The sequence below is a fragment of the Macadamia integrifolia genome, chromosome 3 (assembly GCF_013358625.1).
Source record: "Macadamia integrifolia cultivar HAES 741 chromosome 3, SCU_Mint_v3, whole genome shotgun sequence".
Taxonomy (NCBI): domain Eukaryota; kingdom Viridiplantae; phylum Streptophyta; class Magnoliopsida; order Proteales; family Proteaceae; genus Macadamia; species Macadamia integrifolia.
Window position 1 is genome coordinate 4,664,504 of NC_056559.1, and position 19,155 is coordinate 4,683,658.

The following is a 19,155-nucleotide window of genomic DNA, read 5'->3' on the forward strand; positions in this document are numbered from 1 at the left end:
ATATTAACAACTTGTTCTCTTGGTGGTCTAGAAGTCCTCCTGAGGTGAAAGGCAGCAATCTATGACTATGAGGATTTATTCCATATGCTATTATGTGGGGCTTATGGAAGGAAAGGACATTGCTCATCATTGGATAGACCAGGCACAAGCAACAGAGGAATTTATCGGGGCCAATGGTAAGTTCTTCTAATTTCAGTTGGCTTTCCTCGCTTTATGATACATCTTCCTATTATTGCCAAATTGCTTGGGGGGAGGGGTTAATGGCATGTTTGAAGAAAGCTTTAAGGAGGATATGCACGAAAAATTAGGGTAATAGTGTCCCAGAAGACTACAATACCCATAAAGACACCACATGTCATAAATAAAGACGAAAAATTAGGGTGTCTGAAGTAAAAGAAGCTTTAAGGAGGATGAAAGTAGGCAAGGCACAAGGCCCAGATGAGGTCGCAATAGAAGTGTTGAAGAGCTTAGGAATCTGGGTTTATCTTGGCTAACCAAGCTGTTTAATAAGGTTATGAGCACAAGGAAAATGCTAAATGACTAGAGGAGAAGCATTAAGGTTCCAACTTAGAAAAATAAAGGTGATATTAGAGTTGCAATAACTATAGAGGCATACAACTAATAAGTCATACTATGAAATGATGGGAGAGGGTAATTGAAACAACAAAGGTGATATTAGAGTTGCAATAACTATAGAGGCATACAACTAATGAGTCATACTATGAAAGTATGGGAGAGGGTTATTGAAATAACAACAATAGCAAAAACAACAACAAAGCCTTATCCCAACTTAATGGGGTTGGCTACATGGATCCAACCAAAGACAGAGAAAAGGAAAAGCAAAAGTGGAAAGAAACAAATCACAAAAATAGTAACAAAGTAGAACACAGCTAGATGGGATCTGCTACCCGGATCCTGGCCCTCCAATCCACTTTATTCAACGCTATACTTGGAGAGGGTTATTGAAACCCACCTAATAAAAGAAACTACTATTACAGAAAACCAATTGAAAAAAGTCATTTCAAGTAAATATGTGGACATAATTAAAAAAATAAGTATGACGGTGTGGTGACAAGTGTAACAACTGTGGGGGGTCAAGGCAGTGAATTCCCAATTACAATTGGGTTGGATCAGCTTTAAGCCCTTATGTGTTTGCTCTAATCATGGATGATGATGAGGTTCCTTGGTGTATGCTTTTTGTAAACGACATTGTTTCATTACATGAGACAAAAGCAGGGATTAACGCCAAGTTGAAGTTATGGAGATCAATCTTCAAAACAAAAGGTTTTAAGATAAGAAAAACAAAGATGGAGTATATGGTGTGTAATTTTTTACACTAGGACGGATAATAAGGTGGTGAAAATTGATGCGAAGGAGATTCCACGAAATGATTACTTCAAGTATGGGGTGGGCTCAATCATAAATAAAGAAGGTGATATAGAGGATTAGGGGTGTCAACGGTCCGGGTTGGTGCGGTTTCGGTCCGGTTCCACCGGTTTCGGTGTGAGTTTGGAAGTGACCGAAACCGACCCATTAAGGATTTATCGGTTTTGGTCCGGTGTCGGCTTCGGTGCGGTTTGGGTTCGGGTTGGTACCGGTTTGGATTTATTAGGTTCATTTCGGTTTGGATCGGTTTTTAAACCGGTATGGAGCCATTAGGAAACAACCAAATGATGAATTGTTGAACTTCGGTTTCTTAAATCGATTTGTAACCGGGTTGGTTTTGGTTTTTGGTCTAGTTTGGATTCAATTTTCCATACAAATGTATACAAAACTATTCAAATTTTGATTTTTTTAATGAATTTTGGAGTGTTTCGGTTTCTTACCGGTTTGGTTTCGGTTTCGGTCCGGGTTTTGAGCCGGTTTCGGTTTGGTTTCGGGTTCATCCGGTTTTCGGTGCGGTTCGGTTTGGTTTTGGGGTTACAATACTCGAAACCGAACCGAACCAATAAGGCTTCGGTTCGGTTCGGTCCGGCCGGTTTTACCGGTTCGGTTTAGGAATTGACACCCCTATAGAGGATGATATTTCACAAAGAACTAAAATAGGATAGATGAAGTGGAGAGGTGCGTTCGGAGTGTCGATCGACATATTCCTTTAAAACTTAAAGGAAAATTTTATAGGATAGTCATTCGACCAGCTATGACGTATGGTAATGGAAGGTTGGGCAGTTAAGAAGCATCATAAAATTTGTGTAGCGGAAGGTGAGGATGTTGAGATTGAAGAGTCGCAAAACAATGAGGGATTAAATAAGGAACGGTCATATTAGAACTGATTTGGGAGCAGCTCCGATACATGATAAGCCACAAAAAAATCAATTGAGGTGGAATGTACTGTTCAATGAAGGCCTTTGGAAGCTCCAATACGAAGGAGAGATTTGATTCAAATTGAAGGAACTAAAAGAACAAGGGCAGACCTAAAATGAACTCAAGAGATGTAGTGAAAAAAGACATTAATAGCTTAGGCATTGTATCAAGTATGATCTCAAATAGAGCTGATTGGAGGGCAAAGATCCATGTAGCCAATCCCATTTAGTTGGGATAATGCTGAGTTGTTGTTTGAAAAAAACCTTTACCTTTTGGGCCTTCTGGGCTTCTTAATCAAAATGTGTGTACCTCATGCTATTACAATTGAAATGAAATTAAGTTCTTTGTTTTTGCCAATAAAAAGACAATAACAAAATAAATAAGGGAGAGGGTTGGGCATGCTGCCAGCTATCCATAAGCTTAGAGCATTCACCAATCACAGGGCTGGATACAGGGGATATGGCATCTTTTCCAAAGGGGGAGGATTGAGAGTGACACATGCTAGGCACCCTGGTGGTGTGTCCAGCCTTTTCCCATAAAATAAACAGTGATTGCACATAGTAATCAATTTTCCCCAATTACTATTTCCAAAAGCACCCTTACCATTAGATCAGTAACATCTATAACTCCAATAACTCCACGTCCCATGTCTGCATTATAGACCATGCCACCAACTCTCTTGTAAGCCTACAAAAAGAATGAAAAAATAAAAAGGAATGGTCAACAACAAAATTCAGCTAAGAAATACAAAAAATAATGATAATAATTCCAAGGAAAAAAAAAAAAAAAGAATAAAATTAGGCACATTCAGGAACCTCTCCATTAATTCAAGGAAAGAAAATGTATTCTTTTTCAGATGTATCTTCAGTGGTTTGACATGGCGAGAAGATGTGCATAGCTTTCCAAATACATATTATTTAAGTGATCCCAAAACAGTTACCCATACAGAAATAGGCATGTCCTCAGAAGGAAAGTGCCAATCTCAAATAAATTCTCCATCATGCAAAAATACACAACAGGGTGGGCGAAGGGGCTGAACTTATTCATATTTGGTCAAATTGTGGGCTCTCTTTGAGGTTTAAATATTTTCAGTGTTTGTCCACATTGAAAGTCAAACTGAAAAATATGAAATGCCAGTGCAATTCAAATGGTCTGTGAAGAAAAGGTTAGATCCATATATTATGTATGCTTATCCAACCCCCCCCCCCCGCCAAAAAAATAAATAAATAAATAAAAGAATAGCTGACAAAGATGACTAACTAATTGGTGCAAGTAGTATCAAAAGGAAATATTTGTATACAGAATGGTAGACCTTCCCCTTTAAATTTATAAATATTAAGCACCAAGGCACACAAACGCGAGGGGGGGGGGGGAATCCAAACGGTACAGTTATTAAAGAAACTATTGTACCACTGTCTTTGCAGAATGAAGCTCACAGTCGAGACGAATGATCAAATAACTTAAGAACTAGGAAGCTAAACAAACACAACAGAAGGGAAGAGAGATATCATAGAGAAAATTCTAATACACGGCTATACATCAGAAATCTTGCAACAGAATAACAAAAGTCTAAATGAAGGGCTCATGTTAGACAAGAACGAGATACAGACAAATATCTAGATCAGACACCCACCACCATGCCTTGGAGAGGAAGGGAGGGAAGGAAGCCACCATTACAAATGTACCTCAATTAAGCGACCATGCCAGTACAAGAACATTCCACAATTCATTTGCTCCCATTCTAGTTGACTGCGGCCCAGAGTCAATTTAACAGGTTTTCCCAAGAGAGTATCTTCTACAACAACAGTCCTATTCAAGGATCTTGCCAGCGGCCGAGTTTTAACCTGTTAAAGTGGTCAAGAAAGCAAAGAAATTAGATCTAGGTTAATCCATTCAAAATCAGCCTGCACAAGCAACAACAGTCCTTGCAGGATGAAGAAATATGGAATTACCAATGAACCTTGAACAGATATTTTCATTCGCGGATCCAGGAAAATAACCTCCATATAAGAGCGGAGTGAATAATCTAAAGGCACCTGGAAACCAAAAAATGAACTATATGAATTAAAATAAAATCATGGAGACTTCAGCAATTCTGACAACTGCATATCCCTGGATGAAAGCAGGACCAGAGAGGACGAACAGACAAGGTTTTTCATTATTATTGTGTGTGCAACCCAGGATTGTTGGCAAGATCCTGTCCTACAACAATATTTCTTTGTAATACAAGGAACACAATGACTAACCTTTTGGCTAATTTGCCCTGGCCGAGACCTGATCCGTCTAGATCGAATTAATATGTCACCTTGGTCACAAGAGGAATTTCCTTTCCTTCCAGTCTGCCATTCTAAACAATATTCTGAACCCCACTTATCCAAATTCCATATATATATCTGCGTTCCAGTTAACTTTTCACTAAATAACCCAGATTTTACACCAATGAAATACTCGTCAAATGGTGAAAAGTCCTTTATGCGCTTCAAATTGTAATCCGCTAACTCCTTGGATTGGACAGTTGTGTCGATTTCCATAACTTGTCCTCGTCTTGAATAGCTCAAAATAGGGATCTCAAGATTCTGTAGTACAGGAAAGAAAAGTGTGGCATTAGGATGAAGATGAAAAATTTCAATGAACAGGACATGGAATCAGCAGATAGAACAGATTTGAGTCTTACATCCTTATCTTCATTTAACGATTGAGACAAAAAAGCTATGCATCTGGAGTCAGTAGTCTGGGAAAGAACAAAAGCATCCTGACCAAGTCTCATTGCTCCAGTCTGCAAATCAAAGCGCCCAAAATCAGCATAACAGATGCTGCACAAGAAGCTGGAAGAGAATAATTTTTGACACTTCCTAGTCTAACGACTAAAAGAACTTCACACTAAAAGGTAATGCAACAGCACTAAAATTTCAGTGATTTTTACAGAGCTGAACTTCAAACAATTACATTCAATAAAGATTCCTAAAGAAGGGAAAAGTTTCTGTGTCACTGCTAGCAAAATGAAACAATTTACCCATTTGACAGTTTCTACAAAACCATCATTAGTTTGTCAACATGCTAATTGTCTACAACAGTGCCAATAAAGTGTTATTTGTATTTATTTATCTAATATACAAAAAAAGCAAGAGAATAGGAAGTAATCTAAGATAATTGATTGGGGCAACCTATTTGGAATTACTTAAGAGGAACACTATGTGCAGCACCCCTTCCTAACTGAAAAAAAAGGACCCCATGATCCTGAAACAATCTTACCAGGAATGGAAACATTTAAATATATCCCAAGCATAATTAAACCATAAAATAAGGGATTGGTTTCCCTGGATGCCATGTCCATTATTGAATTCATGGACAGCATAAATAACTACAATGTGACAGGTCAATAGGCTGAAATTCTGTAGACAAATAGAATCTGCCAAGAGGAAAAATAAAATCTTTGAAAATCCAGTGGATAATGAAATGTCCTGAAAAGAATGGGCGGCTGAGAATACAGTGGAATATGCCAACTGTTGTAATAATGGATTTTGGGGAAAGTGTCGGATTCCAAACGGGTCCTTAGGTCCTTAAGGGATTTAATAGTCCTTGTAATATTCTAGAACTTTCTCTCCATTATTATAAATAAATAAGGGTTGGTGTCATATTAAACACAAGTCATTACCCCATCCAACATGGTATCAGAGCCTTTGGATCCAAAACCCCCTGAGGGTTTCCTCCTCTCTCCATATGTTTCTCCATTTTCTTTCTTTTCTCCCTCGCAGCGCCTCCCTCCATCTGCGCCTCCCTCCATCTCTCTTCTTTTGCTTCTCTCTCTCGGTGGTAGTTCTTAAACCACCAAGAGAGCCTCTAGCCTCTTATCTCCCTTCTCCCCTAGACTTGTCTCTTCTACAATGATCTGAGAGGCCCAGCTACTTCTCATCGCTTGTTTCAGGGTTTTTTCCCCTGTAATCGATTTTTTCTTGTCAGGGTGCTTTATCCTTGCTCCCTATCTTCTTGATGTTTGTTGCGATTGGTGCTCATTATCCTTGTAGTGGTTTATACTAGCCACTTTATTGTCTCAAGAGTCTGTTCCAGAGCTACCCCAATATCAATTTGTCAAGGTTTTCACCCTTTATCAATTTTTGGGGTTTTTAAGCCTTTTCCTGCTTTTTGGTGGTTTTTTGTGCTTCTAACTTTGTCCGGTGCCTCTTCCATTAGCACAGCCCCCTTGAGTTGCAGCCATGTCTACCAGCTCATTTGCTTCCATTGGTAGAGACACCTCAACTCTTCCCACCTTTCCTCCTTGTGCTATCAAGCTTGATGCCTTGATGGCACAAACTACCTTATGTAGTCACGCTCGATCTGCATCACCATCAAGTCCCATGCCCATATGGGTACCTCACTAGAACCTCAAAGTGTCCACCCACCAGTCTGAGATTGACAAGTGGGAGTGTGCCAACTCTCTAGTTATGGTCTTCCTTGTCAACTCCATGCAATCACAACTTTCACGTGGCTATCTCCTAGACTATGCTGCAAAGATCTGGAAGTATGTCCAAGATATCTATTCCCAGGCAGGGAATGATGCTCAGGTCTTTGAACTACTCCAAAAGGTTCATGACTTGAGGCAGAGAGGGCTCAAACTGTCACAGTACTACTATAAGTTGCACATATTGTGGACAGAGTTGGACTTCTATGAGGAGTATACTCCCTCCCCTGCAATGTCACCAATTTTTAGAAATGAGAGAAAAATATCTGAGCCTATAACTTTCTGGCAGGTCTGAATGTGGAGTTTGATCAGCTGCGGTTCCAGGTTCTGAGTCGTATTCCCTTTCCTACCTTGGATCAAGCCTACGTTATGATCCAAGTCCAACTTGAGGACAGCCGTCGTACCACTATGCTTCCGCAGTCTATTGCCACCCCCACTAAGAGATATGCACTTGTCTCTGGCACTCAGTCCCCACAATCTGGTGGCTCCTTTACCAAAGCTCTAAGGAAGTGCGATTATTACAGGAAGGAGAATCACACCAAAGAGCACTGTTGGAAGCTTTATGGCCGTTCTGTTCATACATCAGGAAAAGGGCAAGGAAAGGATCGTGTCAGTACTCCTAGTCAGGCCAACCATACTGAGGTCCTAGACTCTAACTCTGCTCCTAGCATCACCGCAGCGTCACCATCATCTGATGAGCTCACTGCCATCTAGCGCTTTCTTAAACATCCGGACTCTCCTGCCATAGCTACTGCGAGTGCTCTTACTCATTCCACCCCTTCTGGGTCAGGTATCTCATCTGTGGCCATACTATGTCTGTCCCTCCTACCCCCTAGATTATAGACTCTGGTGCTTCTAATCATATGAAAGGTTGCTTGCCTCTTTTCTCCCAGTACACCACTATTCTTGGTAATGGTAAGGTCAAGTTCGCTAACGGGATATATTCCAGTATTTCGGGAAAGGGCTCTATTAGTTGTACTCCTTTAGCCCTTTTCACTGTATTGCATGTTCCCTCTTTCCCTACTAACCTATTGTTCATTATTAGTCGTACTTCCAGAGTTCTAGTCTTAATTACAAAGTCACATTTTTCCAATTTTGACAGAGGCAACGATTGGCTCTGGTAGGGTGCGTGGTGGTCTGTATCTGCTTGAAGATGACTCAACATTAATCACTAATCAAGCTCTTCAGACATCCTCTACGTCACCTTCTGTATATGAGTTACTACAGTGGCATCGTCAGTTGGGACATTCTCCTTTGGGACCTTTAGTTACGCTTTTTCCTTCCTTTAAAAGTTGTAATTCAAGTCAGTTTTTTTGTGAGGCATGTGTATTAGCCAAACAAACTCGGATCACTTACTCTATTTTTGGAAATAAAAGTCACTTCTTTTTCTTTGATACAATATGATATTTGGGGTCCAACCCCCTATGTATCTGTCAATGGTTATCGGTGGTTTGTCTCTTTTATTGATTGTCATTCTCAAACCACTTGGGTGTATATGATGCGAACCAAGGCCGAGACCTTCCATTTCTTTCAGCAGTTTCACCGCATGGTTCAAACTCAGTTCGATGCTACAATTAAGATCCTTCGAAGCGACAATTGTCGAGAATACTTCGAAGGGTCCTTTTAGGCCTACCTTTCTGCTAATGGGATGATCCATCAAATTAGTTGTGTGAATACCTCGACACAGAATGGGGTTGCTAAGTGGAAGAATCACCACCTTTCTGAGGTAGCACACTTTTTTTTGTTTGAGATCCATATTCCTCCCCAATACTGGAATGACGCGATTGTCACTACTGCCCTTTTTATCAACCAAATGCCTTCTCGGTTTCATTCTTTCCGCTCCCCTCTGGATCTTCAAGGGTTTCTCTGCTTTTCCTGTTCTTCCCCAAGGTATTTGGTAGTTTCTTCTATGCTCGAAATCATCATCCTCATGGCAATTTTGATCCTCGTGGTCTCTAGTGCATTTTTTTTTTTGTATGCTTCTACTCAGAAAGGCTATCAATGTTTTCATCCTCTTACTCGAAATTGATTTGTGACTATAGATGTTGTCTTTCACAAATCCGCATCATACTACACTTTCATTATGGAAGATGTGCCACCGGAGAGTGACACTCCTACTTCGCCCCGGCTAGAGATACATGTTCATAGTCGTAGACAGCAGCCTCAGACCACTACACATCCAGCATCCACCCTACCATGCAAATTGTCACAACTAGATCCTGATCTTGCCCCTTTGGACTCAAGTAATTCTCCTACTCCTTTTGTTGATCCCTTTTTTGAGTTTCATATTATTGTTTGTAAAGGCACTAGATCTTGTACTTTACATCATATAGCTAAAACTGTTTCTTATGACTCATTTTCTCCTTCCTTCTATAGTTTTGTGTCTTCTCTATCTTCTGTGTCTAGTCACTATACCTGGCAAGAAGCGAGTGCAGACTCACAATAGCAAGCAGCTATGGTTGAATAGATGCAATCTCTAGAGGAGAATGATACTTGGGATCTATTTTGTCTTTCCTCACAAAAGAAGACAATTGGTTGTAAGTGGGTCTTCACAGTGAAACAGAAGGCTGATGGTACAGTGGATCGGTACAAGGCCAGAATTGTGGCCAAGGGCTTCACTCAAACCTATGAGATCAACTATCAAGAGATGTCTGCTCCAATTGCTAAGAAGAACACAATATGTGTTATCTTTCACTTGTGCCATCAACTTAGATTGGGATCTCCAACAGCTAGATATGAAGAATGTCTTTCTTCATGGGAAACTTGAGGAGGAAATGTATATGAACATTCCTCATGGGTCCACTTGCTCCAAAACCCAAGGGAAGGTATGCAAGTTGAAGTGTGCATTGTACGAGCAGAAGCAATCCCCTCGTGCTTGGTTCGAGTGTTTCTACAAGGTTATGATTGCAACAGGCTACTCTTAAAGTAATGCCGATCACACTCTGTTCATCAAGAGATTTGGTGGGAAGATTGTTATCCCGATAGTCTATGTAGATGAAATTGTTGTTACTAGTGATGATCTAGCAGAGATCTCTCACCTCAAAAGATACTTGGTTGAGAAATTTGAGATCAAAGATCTAGGAAAACTTTGTTACTTCCTTGTCATTGAAGTTGCCAAGGTCTTCTCGTGGGATCTACTTATCACATCGAAAGTATGTGCTTGACCTTCTTTCTGAGACAGGCATGTTGGGGTGTAACTCGGCAGATACTCTTATTAAAGCTAACAGTCACTTGAGTAGCAAGGAAGGTAACTATGTGGATAAGGGGAGATATCAGAGAAGTGGGGCACTTCATCTTTCTCATACACGCCCTGACATAGCATTTGTCGTCAGCCTGGTTAGTCAGTATATGCATGATCCCTACTCGACTCATATGGAAGTTGTATTGTGTATTCTCTGCTACTTGAAATCTTCTCCAAAACGTGGCATCATTTTTTCTGCTCATGATCACCTTAGGGTGGAGGCCTTTATGAATGCTGACTAGGCAGGTTCCCCTGATAACTGCAAGTCTACTATTGGTTATTGCACCTTTGTTGGTGGTAACCTTGTCACATGGCAAACCAAAAAGCAGAGTTGAAGTGTTGTGGCTAGTTCAAGTGTTGAAGCAGAGTTTCGTGCTATGGCTCATGGCATTTGTAAGCTCCTCTAACTTCATGGTCTTCTCACAGATTTGGTTGTCCGTCTGTCCCTACCACCTTTCCTATGAAGCTCTTTTGTGACAGCAAATCTGCCATGAGCATTGCTCACAACCCTATCCAGCATGATCAAACCAAGCATGTAGAGATCGATCGACACTTCATCAAAGAGAAGATGGATATGGGTCTTATCACTGTACCTTTTGTTCTCAGTAATGAACTGGCTGATGTATTTAATAAAAAGTCTTAATAGTAGGATGTTTCATCCTATTATCTGCAAGTTGGGCATATGTGATATCTATACACCAGCTTGAGGGGGAGTGTTGTAAGAATGGGTTTTAGGGAAAGTGTCAGATTCCAAACAGGTCCTTAGGTCCTTAAGGATTTTGATGGTCCTTGTAATATTCTAGAACTTTCTCTCCATTATTATAAATAAAAAGGGCTGGTGTCATATTAGACACAAGTCATTACCCCATCCAACACCAACATATGGGAGAGTATGATTGAATTTGAGTCTGAAATTTTACACAGCCAATCCAGTCCATTTCCTAGAAATGCAATTGCTGGATTTGCCACATCCCCTTTCATGTTGCACAACTAGGTATGCAGTCAAGAGATATCTTTTTGGCTGTACAATCCAGTGAAATTTTTCCCTTAAATAAAAAATATATCTACGGTGATGTCCCATTGATGATTTAATCTTTAGTGAGTTGCCATCTGCAAATATTACACTCGTATATATGTTTACAGATCACAGAAAAATAACCATACGAAACAAAATATGTGAAACTCAGGCATAAACAACATAATTGGTAAGAGGAGATTTCAGTAGGGAAAAATGAAATAGAAAGAGCAGACAAAAGAGCTGAGCCAAATTTTGTGGAGAGCAAGAACTAGTATAAAACAGGACACATTCCTTTTCAATCTTTATCGTACTACAAGGCCCCATTCTTCTTGCTAGGATCCATGTCCCGACCATGGCTCTACTACTTGGACACTTCATGTAACCATAAGGTACATCATCAATGGACATACATAGATATGTGAATAGAAAACATGTTCCACACTTGCAGATAAGTCACCTAAAGAGCTTATTTTATTAGAAATAAGCCTTAAATTGGGTTATGTAGGTGTTGGGCCTTTGATCCCATGGGTTTTCTTTCTAATAGGCCACTTCAAGGTGCCTAAATATAGGTAGAAAGTAGGAAAATGATATTGACTTCATTAGTTTAGTTAGAGTCCTATTTTGATTATGTTTCTCTCATTATTTTAGTTTCCTAGTCAGTTTATGTTACCTTATTAGTCAAGGATTAGGTTAGGCATTTTGTGTTGTGTCCAAGTCTAATTTTGAGTCTTCTATATAAGATTGTACAGGTGGCCTAACATTTTACACGAGTTTGATTAATGATATTTAGGCTTGAACCTTTTCTATTGCTGCTGAGAAAGTATGCATGTTGTGAGATTCAGTTAAAGGTGGGAAATCCTTGGGATTAATGTGATTCTGATCCAGGACTGCTAATGGAAACAAAAGACACATTCTTCCTTTTCTGTTCTTCAAGTAATCCTTTGATTTGCTCAGATCTTCTAGAAGGTTGGATGCAAGGCTTTTTTTTTTTTTTGGATTAAGTAATTCAGTCATCCAATCGCATTCAAATCTTGACCCCAGACTTTCTATTTCCTTAAAATAGGATCTGATTCAAATCTGATACAATCCTGAGTCAGATCTGAAGATAATTTGTTATTTCCAACTCTGCCCCTAGCCCTTAGTTCTGAATCGATCTTGTGTTACTGTTCTCAGTTATCTACTGTTTTATTCGCTGTTTTGTGAATCAATCCCACTTCTAATCACTTCTGATTTCAGAGGTCGATTGGTGCAACTGTTCTAACTTTTGAACCCTACAACTAGACAAATTACTGATTTACCCCTATCGGTTACTGTTACTGTTCTTCGCACTTAGTTGCTGTTTTTTTCATCAGTTTTCATTGTCTCATTTGTTTCATCAGTTATTGTCTCATCTGAAATTATCCTGTGAACTTAGATCCTATCTATTTCTGTTACTGTTTTGAGTTATTCGAATACAGTACTACATTACTCACCCCACAGTTGGACACTCAGCTGTGGAAAGACTAACCCCCACCCCTTTTTCTATTCGACATATTCTAACAGAATACCTGACCCCGTACCCATTTCCGATACTTCCATGTGCTGCAGGTTTTGGGATTAGGCGGATTTAACTCTAGCAAATAATTCTCATACACAAACCCACATAACACATTCCCCAAATTAAGAAAGATTCCAGCTTCCAGTAAAAGACCAAAACCCTAGATCAATCATGAACAGAACTAGTTCATTTTAAGACTGCAACTCATATCTGGAATCAAGGTTCTAACTCCCAGTTTCATGGCCGGTTTTGACCATAGACAAAACCAAGATATGCCAGGTTTCAACCCAAACCTGGTATTTTTCTGGGCCAAACTCAAAACCTATGTTTAGAACTCCAAGAATCAAAACTGGTCGAAACCCAGGATCCTCACTCTGGAACTATGGGACTTTAAGTGGCTGGTTGGACCAAGTTTCGGTTGAAACCTGGTACAAACTAGTATCAGCATTAGGTTTCGTATTGGTACCGGACGAAACCAAGATATCTCAGCCGAATCTACAAGTTTTGACCGAGATTTAGTTCCATGTCCGGAATCACTTTCTCATCCTTTTGTAGATAGTCGATAAAATAAAGGGGAAATCTAAGAAACACCTCCATCACCAATCAGGAACCATGCAGAGCTCACTCCACTTTTTTATCCTTTACATCTACTTGTATTTTAAGTTTAGGGGTAAAAAAGTAATTTCCCTTTCTTTTCTTTTTCTTCCCAATTCTCGATCATATTTTTCCTTCATTCTTCCTACCTGCAACAAAGAACTTCTTCCTCCTCTCTGCAACTCCAGTGAGCTATTTTGGTGACTCCAGCGAGCGATTCCAGTGATACCAGTTAACGCCTAACGGTTCCGACAATTCATGGTGGTTTAAGGTTTCATGGTGGATTCCCAGGGAATCAGGTATAATAATTCACATTTTCAGAATAGGGGTTCAACCGGCAATACATTTCGTAGGTTTCATGGGTTAAGCTTCAAGTTGTATCATATTGACAAAATATAAGTTGCTATTAATTTGGGTTTGACAGCTGAAGAAGAGGGGCTTGATGACCAAAGAAAAGGAGTGAAGGTTGGCAAACTGAAGATGTGTCTTCTTCTTCCTCCCGACGAGTCAATGTGCATAGATGCCTACCTCCTCTTCAGCGGCAACCCAGGTATGCATGATTGACCTCCTCCCTTCTGTCTTCTCTGCAACTTTGGCAGCACAGTGGCTGCCACTCCATTTTTGTTCCTGCAACTCCGGCAGCATAATTCATGCTGCTTTTTTTGGCATTGCTGGCAGCAGCTGCAACTTCCGACAGAAATTAAAACTCCTCTTTCCTTCCATCTTTTACCTGCTTCCCTCTCCCCCCCTCCTTCCGATGGATTTTGGGACCTAGGCGCCTAGACAATAAGGCAGCCAATCGCCTAGATACTGGAAAGCCTCCTTTACAACTATAATTTCTATGATTTAGGATTTCATAGTTTAAGGTTTAAATTTATGGTTTAAGATTTTCTTGTGTTTTAATGGTGTTCTCTGGCAATTTCATGGTGTCATCCAGCGATTTCAGTTTATTCAGAGACCCCAATAAAGTTCACCCGAATGGGTATCGCTAATCAATTCTATGTACTAAATATCTGCCTATATAATATTTAGACACCACTGGAACAGAGAATGGAAGGCATAACAGGCATATCAAGAATAAATAAATAAAAACAGCTTTTAGTCTTCAGTAGAAATGAGGTTATAACCAATATGCTTGTACTCACAAAAAGTTACATTGAAGATACAAAGAAAATATTGCCAAACAGTACAAGAAAGTTAATACAACAAAAGCTGCTCAGATGAATCACATGAGAACAAGAAAATGAGCAAGCACAGAAGACCTTGAATCCAATTCCGAATCTTCCAACACGATCTGGATCATCTACATTAGGTTGTTTGCACCCAAAAGAGACCATCCTCACCAGCTCTTTATGTGACATGCCACGCCCATCATCAATAACAGAGAGCATAGGTATATCTTTCCCAAGTATCTTGAAATATACATTTTCTATAGAAATATCCAAGCTGTCGAGCATACCACCATTGTTAGTCATCTATAACAAAACAAATGGCAGCCAAAAGAAATTTAAGACAAAAGGAGAAATTATATGCACAGTATTTGACATAACTACCACCGTGCAAGTAAAGCTCATATAGAAACAAATAAAATTGATTTACTTACTTTGCCGCTTTGGCATCCCTAGAATTGTCAACAAGCTCAGCTATCGCACCAAAAACCCATCCAGAATGAGACTGACCAAGAGTTTTCAAGTAACCGGGGTCTACCCGCACAAAGTTTTCCCCAAAACTATTATCTTGGGGCACTGACATGGGCTGAGATCCACAATGAGCTTCATCCCTAGATCCACGAGCATAATGACCCATAACCTCCTGCTGGAACTTAATATCAGGAAGCTGTTTCTCCAAATTAATCTTCGAAAACCCTTCACTATCACATGCAAAATTTTTCTCAAAAATGGTTTTCTTTTGTTCCCTGGATTGAGATCTGCAGGCTTCCTCAACAGATCCATGTGATACACAAAGCACAGCAGCCTGTTGAAACTCATGATCAGAATGCTGCTTCTTCGCACAAACAACCCTCTCCCCAACATTAGTTTCTGAACTACCACTAAATTCTTCAAGCATCCCAAAGTTTGGCGTTCTAATCACTCTGGCAGGAGCTAATTCTTCCAGTTTCGGAAAGGTATGACCTGGAACTGGTGAACCAATACATAAGAAATTCCTAAATATGTAGTCACCCAACTACTCACTCTCTAACCTGGTCGGCCACAATACATATGAAATCAACTAGTATACACACAAGAAAAAACCAAGAAACAGCAGGAGATGGGCCCAACTTTCAAGGCATGTTACAGCACGTAAGGAAACAAAAAATCAAGCGTGTGCAAGACAACGGGTTGAGCACAGTGGAAAGGCACCATTTGATTTCCATTACTCCAGTAGACTGAGAGATCAGATCAGTATAAAGTAATTCATGCGTAAACCAAAAATAAATATTCTGAAGCTCACCTGATGCAACCGACTTTTCTCGATAGGCAACTACGGCATGCGTTGTAATTGCACCAGTATCAGGAGGAAGTATGTAAAATACGAATGACTCAAATTCCACAATAGCAACCTTCAAAAGCATGGAGTCAGTAACGACCAATAGATGTACTGAAAAACAAACAAAGCTTAAGATAATCAAACCCCATTTCCAAATACAACCCAAAAGAAGATAATTTACAACAAGGCTTGGAGCCACAATCAGATAGAAATACACAGTGAATAAACTTGTAACAGAGAAAAGAAAAGAAAGCTGAGTAACTAACTATCTGCAAGCTAAAGCCACTATCCCCCCCCCCCAAAAAAAAAAAAAAGAAGTATCGTAATTGAAGATGGAGATTAGCCAAAAAAAAAAAGAAGTAGAAAACAGAAGGGTTGGAACTCACAAAATTAAATATTTACCTTATCGTGCTTTTGAAGAAAACCCATGAATAGAGGCCACTCATGCTGCTGACGAGAATCCAAAGGATCAGCCTGTAGGAAAAACTTAGGTAATCTGGATATTTGAAGTACTGAAGCCCGCCGTCGTAGCTCAGATATTCTCCAATCCCATGCACTGAGGGGAAAAGGAGTCAGCAAACTGAAGGTTCCATACTGGAAAATAAAAACAGGCAAAGCTAATACACTGGGTAATAGGCCCCCATGCAGATTTTTTGAAGGTTATATCCTTATAAAAACCTGGTTTTAGCAAGATTTTCCTCCTTTGCAGTCAGTGTTCGAGATAACACACCACTTTCAACTTAATTTTTCTTATGAAATATCCAGACAGGGATTGATCATTTTTCTATTTTACTTTATTTTTCTGTGAGAATCATACGAAGCTTTCCCTCTTGAGAGATGAAAAATAAAAATTAAAAAACCAACACTCGTCTACAGTTGATGTCAGCTAGTATTACATGTCCAATCAGCTTCCACAACAGATTTTTCTTGAACATCAGCACAGCCTTGACTTTCCCTGTTTGGTTCAGACTGAAGCTAAGATTTCATTGTAAAGTCAAATGCAATGGAAAAAATAAGAGATAAAGGGATATCTGGCTGGAAGGAGAAAAAATAAACATAAAAAAAAAGTTTGTTGACTTGACTTCAATTTCACTCACTTTACTTCGAAACAAATGAACCCTTCAGTAAGAAAACACCAGTTGCTTCTTAGTTCTTACTTGCATTCTATTGAGATCATGCAGTCCCTCAAAGAAAAGTTGTGGGTTTGAGAATTTGGATTTTTTTGTTTGAAAAGTGAGATCGTGATCTACTCCCTCTCCCCCCCCCCCAATGACCTCTCTTTCCTTCCCCCCCCCCCCAGGAATCTGGTTTCTTCCTTCTCTCCCATCCATGCGAGCTCCCTTTCTCTCCATATTTCTCCTCATTTTCCTTACTCTCTGCAGCATATGTACCAGCAAGATTCCCCTCTCTCTCTCTCTTTAGAACAGAATCTTCATTCTCCGAAGTCCTAACACCCATCGACCATCTATTTTCTCTCCCATCAAGCTCTCAATAACACCTTCTTCTCCCTTTTTCCATCAATATCTCAATTCTGGTTGTTATTATTCCTTATTAATTCTGAAACATTAGATCAAAATTTGACTGTTATATTTGACATAAGATATGATCCAAACATAGCCTTCAGATTTAAATCTTCTTCCTCAATCCTTAAATGGGCCCATCACTCACAGATCCATCAACCAATTTGCTTCAACTTGGTATCAGAACCTAACTTAACATAGATACATATGTTTTCAAGACTAGAGTTCACTTGCCCAATAGAAGAACTGCTGTTTTATTCATAGATGAAGGGTGAAGCGAGAATTTCGTCTTACATTCACTGGTAGAGATGTTATGTAAGACAGATGAGATCAACATAGAAACTGAAGGTTAAGTTTCCATTGAATTTTCAGTTTTTTCCTCCTTTGATGGTGATATATGTCATGTATTTTCTCCTTCAAAACATGTCATCCTAGATGGTCAATCATGGATGGAAGAATGTAAGGGTGTCCTTGATCATGAAGGGAACTAATGCACATTAAAGCCCTCCGCCGCCCCTCCCATCTACAACAAAATATTGTCTTAAGAGGACTGCAGCATGATAGTCCTTTAAAGCCGATTGAAGTGACACTAGCAGTGCAACCACAAGATAAGTTGAAAGAGGCCAACCAAGATAAACTTTTTGTTTTTACTGAGCCAACAGAGAAAGTTCAGTCCCTTCCTATTGCTACAAAAGTTGTTTCATACCATGAGTTCATTCTTCCTCACACTTTCAGGACAAGAAAAAGCAGTCAAAGCTTTATTTTTGAATTTTGTTTGAGTCGAAGAGAAGCAGTTGCAAGCACCCCTCCAAGTGTCATTATTTCTAACCTTCCTTTTTTATTTTTATTTTTTTGAACCTTGAAGGAATAGTAGAAGCTTGGTCTAGGATTTTGTCCTATTTTAATATCTATAGGGTATGATATTTTAATTCCTTGGTTTTAATTGTAATGGGCTGTATTATAAGGCCCAAAAGTCGGGGTTTAAGGGTTTACACGAAAATTATTATTGTATTTTATAGTTGGTCCCATGATAATTTGATAGTGGTTACTAAAGTCAACTTATTGTAGTAGATTAATATTAGTATATTTTATTCAATTTTTTTTTTTTTTTTTGAATAGAAAATACATTAAAAGAGGGGGGGAGGGAACATACAGCCCCGAGGGGAAAAAGGAGAAAACAAAATTACATACAGCCCATAAAATAAAAACCACAACATAACAGCAATCCATCAAAGGGGAGCTAGGGGAGAGAATGATGGTAGGGGGCAGATCCCAGGACACAACAATGAGCTTGTTCCTTGGGGAATCCCTAACCGGCCTATGGGGAAGCACATGGAGCTTAGAATTGACATCAAAGTAGATGGCTTTCCAAATCATATCATAAGACCGGGAGTTGGAGGTCCATCTTCGAAGATTTCGCTCCATCCAGACGTGGCTGATTGTTGCACAGAAGTAGAGCTTGCTAATGGTGTCACAAATGGAGGTCCCAGAAAATGTCATGTCAATCCAGGGCCATTCTCTCAAGAGGGGAAGGATACGCCTTAGAGTGCCAACACGTACTAAGGACTTTTCTCCAAATAGAAGAAGAAAAAAGACAATTGAAGAAGAGATGATCAACATCTTCCACCCCAATCCAACAAAGGTAAGCAGCAAGCAGGAGGGACGTGAATGTCCTTGGTACTTGTGGCAGTGGATCAGGAAGGACTGGATGCGGAGATAGTCGGAGAGGGCTCTATGGTGAGGAATGTGACTTTTAAATCACATAATTTTGTACAAAGGGAAGGGGATTGCTATTCCGAATAAGATCCCAAGTAGAAGAGGAGGAGAAGACACCAGAAGGGGGGGAACTAGATGATTTTGTCACCAAATCCACAATGGCCCGAGGAAGGGAGGCAATGAGGACCAAATAACGGAGAGCGGGGAGAGGGAGGGAAGTGGGGACCAAGAGCCATTGGAAACGATGGAGGCCACAAAGGAATCTTTGAGTAACCCGAA

The 19,155-nt window shown here is 39.8% G+C and overlaps 1 protein-coding gene across 4 annotated transcripts in view; it reads right to left on the reverse strand.

Moving 5' to 3' along the window:
• LOC122073269 (MORC family CW-type zinc finger protein 3-like) overlaps nucleotides 1–19,155 on the reverse strand; it is a 57,655-nt gene that overhangs the window by 18,475 nt on the left and 20,025 nt on the right. For 3 of the 4 annotated variants that reach the window (XM_042637825.1, XM_042637827.1, XM_042637828.1), the window contains 9 exons: nucleotides 16,043–16,196; nucleotides 15,605–15,713; nucleotides 14,757–15,291; nucleotides 14,416–14,599; nucleotides 4,979–5,080; nucleotides 4,551–4,880; nucleotides 4,257–4,340; nucleotides 3,990–4,148; nucleotides 2,908–2,991 (listed from right to left, as the gene is read on the reverse strand). In XM_042637825.1, coding sequence (XP_042493759.1) covers nucleotides 2,908–2,991; nucleotides 3,990–4,148; nucleotides 4,257–4,340; nucleotides 4,551–4,880; nucleotides 4,979–5,080; nucleotides 14,416–14,599; nucleotides 14,757–15,291; nucleotides 15,605–15,713; nucleotides 16,043–16,196 — 1,741 coding nt within the window. The remainder of the gene's footprint in view (nucleotides 1–2,907; nucleotides 2,992–3,989; nucleotides 4,149–4,256; nucleotides 4,341–4,550; nucleotides 4,881–4,978; nucleotides 5,081–14,415; nucleotides 14,600–14,756; nucleotides 15,292–15,604; nucleotides 15,714–16,042; nucleotides 16,197–19,155) is intronic. The other variant, XM_042637826.1, reaches the window with a different exon arrangement.